General features: G+C 44.7%; 1 protein-coding gene across 1 annotated transcript; it reads left to right on the top strand.

The window, feature by feature from the left end:
* Nucleotides 1-333: 333 nt before the first annotated feature.
* LOC106533746 (cytoskeleton-associated protein 5) lies at nt 334-1,358 on the top strand (the record flags this gene model as incomplete). Its single annotated transcript, XM_014030177.1, is given in 1 exon segment — nt 334-1,358. A coding segment is annotated over 1 exon segment (252 nt), but the record flags the coding sequence as incomplete, so codon positions are not given.
* Between the last annotated feature and the right edge of the window lie 1,029 nt (nt 1,359-2,387).

The raw sequence follows: 2,387 nt of genomic DNA, 5'->3' as shown, positions 1-2,387 counted from the left end.
GAATACGAACATGTTCTTGCATGAGGCCTGTTGTGTTTTTATCACAGGAAGTCAGAGAAACTCCACCCATAAAAGTGGGAGGGGTCTGTCAGGGTTAGAAACCTGGGCAGACTCCTCCCACTTTTATGGGCGGAGTTTAGCTGTGTTTGAATCATTACCCTTCTCACGATGAACAGTTACAAAGTTAAAAAGTTTGGAATATTTGAGTCTAAAGTTTTGTTTTCAAAACAAACTGATTTATAAAACCTGTTGTTTTTTAAATGATGAATCAAAGACAGACCTGTTTGAGTTGTCCTCACTGTGTGGTCGTCTCCCCCCTCCCCCCCACAGCAGCAGGGCGTGGGTGGGAACGAGGAGGAGCCTCCGCAGCGGCCGGCCATCTCCTCACTGCTGTCCTCCAAGCCGGCGGTGGCGTCCTCCACGGACATGCTGCACAGCAAGCTGTCGCAGCTGAAGGAGTCCCGCGAGCTCTACCAGCAGGACCACCACGCCCACTCCAACTCCCCCACCCACGGCCGCTCCGCCCCCGCCAACCTGGACGACCTGAAGAAGCGTCTGGAGCGGATAAAGAGCAACCGGCAGTGAAGCGGCTCCGCCTCCCCCTCCCGCTGACTCCGCCCACTGTGCCTGTCTCTGTTAGAACCCCCCTCCCCTCGTAGAACCCGCCCCACTCCCTCCCCAGTTTGGACTTCTGTAACCTGTGACGGCGTCCCACAGGAGGAACAGTGTCAGGAAGCGTGGTTCTTCTTCTGTGGTGGCGCCGCAGCAGCTGATGGAGCTGTAGCGCCCCCTGTGGTCCGACACTGGTAGCTTCTCTTTAACCCTCCTGCTCTGCAGTTTCTCACATCGGATCATTTCAAGCCCAAAGCACACGTTTCACCCCGAGGGTCCGAGGACCGCCGCAGCAGGAGCGTCCATCTTTTCTTGAATCCGATTAAAGGTTTTCCTCGTTGATCTCCTGTAGTTTGTGCTCAGACTGTGGAGCATCTGTAAATACTGTATTTAAGTCCTCGTTAACGCATCACATGGTTTGTTTAGCAGCAACACGCAGAGCCGACGCCCAGCAGAGCTTTGACCCCGCCCCCTCCCTCCCTGGGCGGCGGCTCCGTGTCTCCGGTGAAGAGCATGGCATGAAGTCAGTGACTGTTTGACATTTGTTTTGTCCTGTAAATAAAGTTACTTTAACAGAAACTAGTTTAATTTTATATGTTGTGAGGAGGAGGAGGATGAAGATGAGGGCGTAGCTGAATGTTTGAAACTTGTTTTTGATTTTATTTTCTTTTTTAAATCCAGTCAGTTTGGTTTACTTGTTTAATCCACAGTCAAACTGCAAATAAAGTTTGTTCTTTTTTAAACGATCTCATCTTTGAGTTTTATTTAAAGTTCCAGTTTCTCAGTCAGAACCAGAATCTTTAAAAGTCCAGTTAATAAAGTTTTAAACTAAAACCTGTTTCAGCTTTAGTTCTGAAGGATTTATTAAGCTTAATGTTTATAAATGTTTGAATGTGGAAAAATGAGCCAGAACTGAACCGACAGGTGAGTTTGCAGCTTTGCCACCAGATGGCGCCAAAACAGTTATTTAAATAAAATATTTGACCTGAAAGTTGAACAAAAACTGAAGTTCTGTCAAAATAAAAACCTAAAAGACTTGTTTATATAGCAGATCTTTTTTTTTTTCATGTTTTTGTAGGAAATATTTCTCATTTCTTTGCTTTTCCAGATTAAAAACATTTTTGAGCGACTGATTTTCTGGTGGAGTGACTTCAGAACCGGGTCGTGGACCTGCTGGTTCTGACTAAGTTCTTAAAGAGTGACATCATGCTGATGAAGAGGCTCTTGAAGACCCCACCAGAAAGGCCTTTCTTCTCGTCTCTTCTACCAGATTTTATTTGATCTCAGAGAAACCAAACGGCTGAAACAGAAAAGCTGACCCAGGTCTCAGTTTGAGCTCAAAGCTTTGATCAGGTTCGTCCAAAAACACGAGTTTTACTCTGAAATCTAAATATTTGTTAATAAAAATCATTTTCACTCCTTTATGTTTTGTATTTTACAGCCACAGAGCTGCAGGTTCTGACAGGAAGTGACGCAGCAGCAGGAGGAAGTCTGGCTCCAGATCTGTCTTCTGAAGCAGGTAGGTGAAGAACTGGACCAGGACCAGGACCGGTTCAAGACACAAACATAGTTTATTAAATCCTAAACTAAAACTCTACAAACATCCTCTGAAAAACTGTTTTATAAAGTTCCTCAAAATTATACACGAGTAAAAGTATTTGACCATAAAATTACTTTGGTAAACGTTGGTCTTCTCTGAGAAGATTACTTGAGTAAAAGTCTCAAAGTATCAAGTATTCACTGTACTTGAGTATTAAATATAAAATTGAGCAGTA

This window comes from Austrofundulus limnaeus, unplaced genomic scaffold, assembly GCF_001266775.1.
Source record: "Austrofundulus limnaeus strain Quisiro unplaced genomic scaffold, Austrofundulus_limnaeus-1.0 Scaffold1012, whole genome shotgun sequence".
Classification (NCBI taxonomy): Eukaryota; Metazoa; Chordata; class Actinopteri; order Cyprinodontiformes; family Rivulidae; genus Austrofundulus; species Austrofundulus limnaeus.
This window is presented reverse-complemented; position numbering and strand designations above follow the sequence as displayed.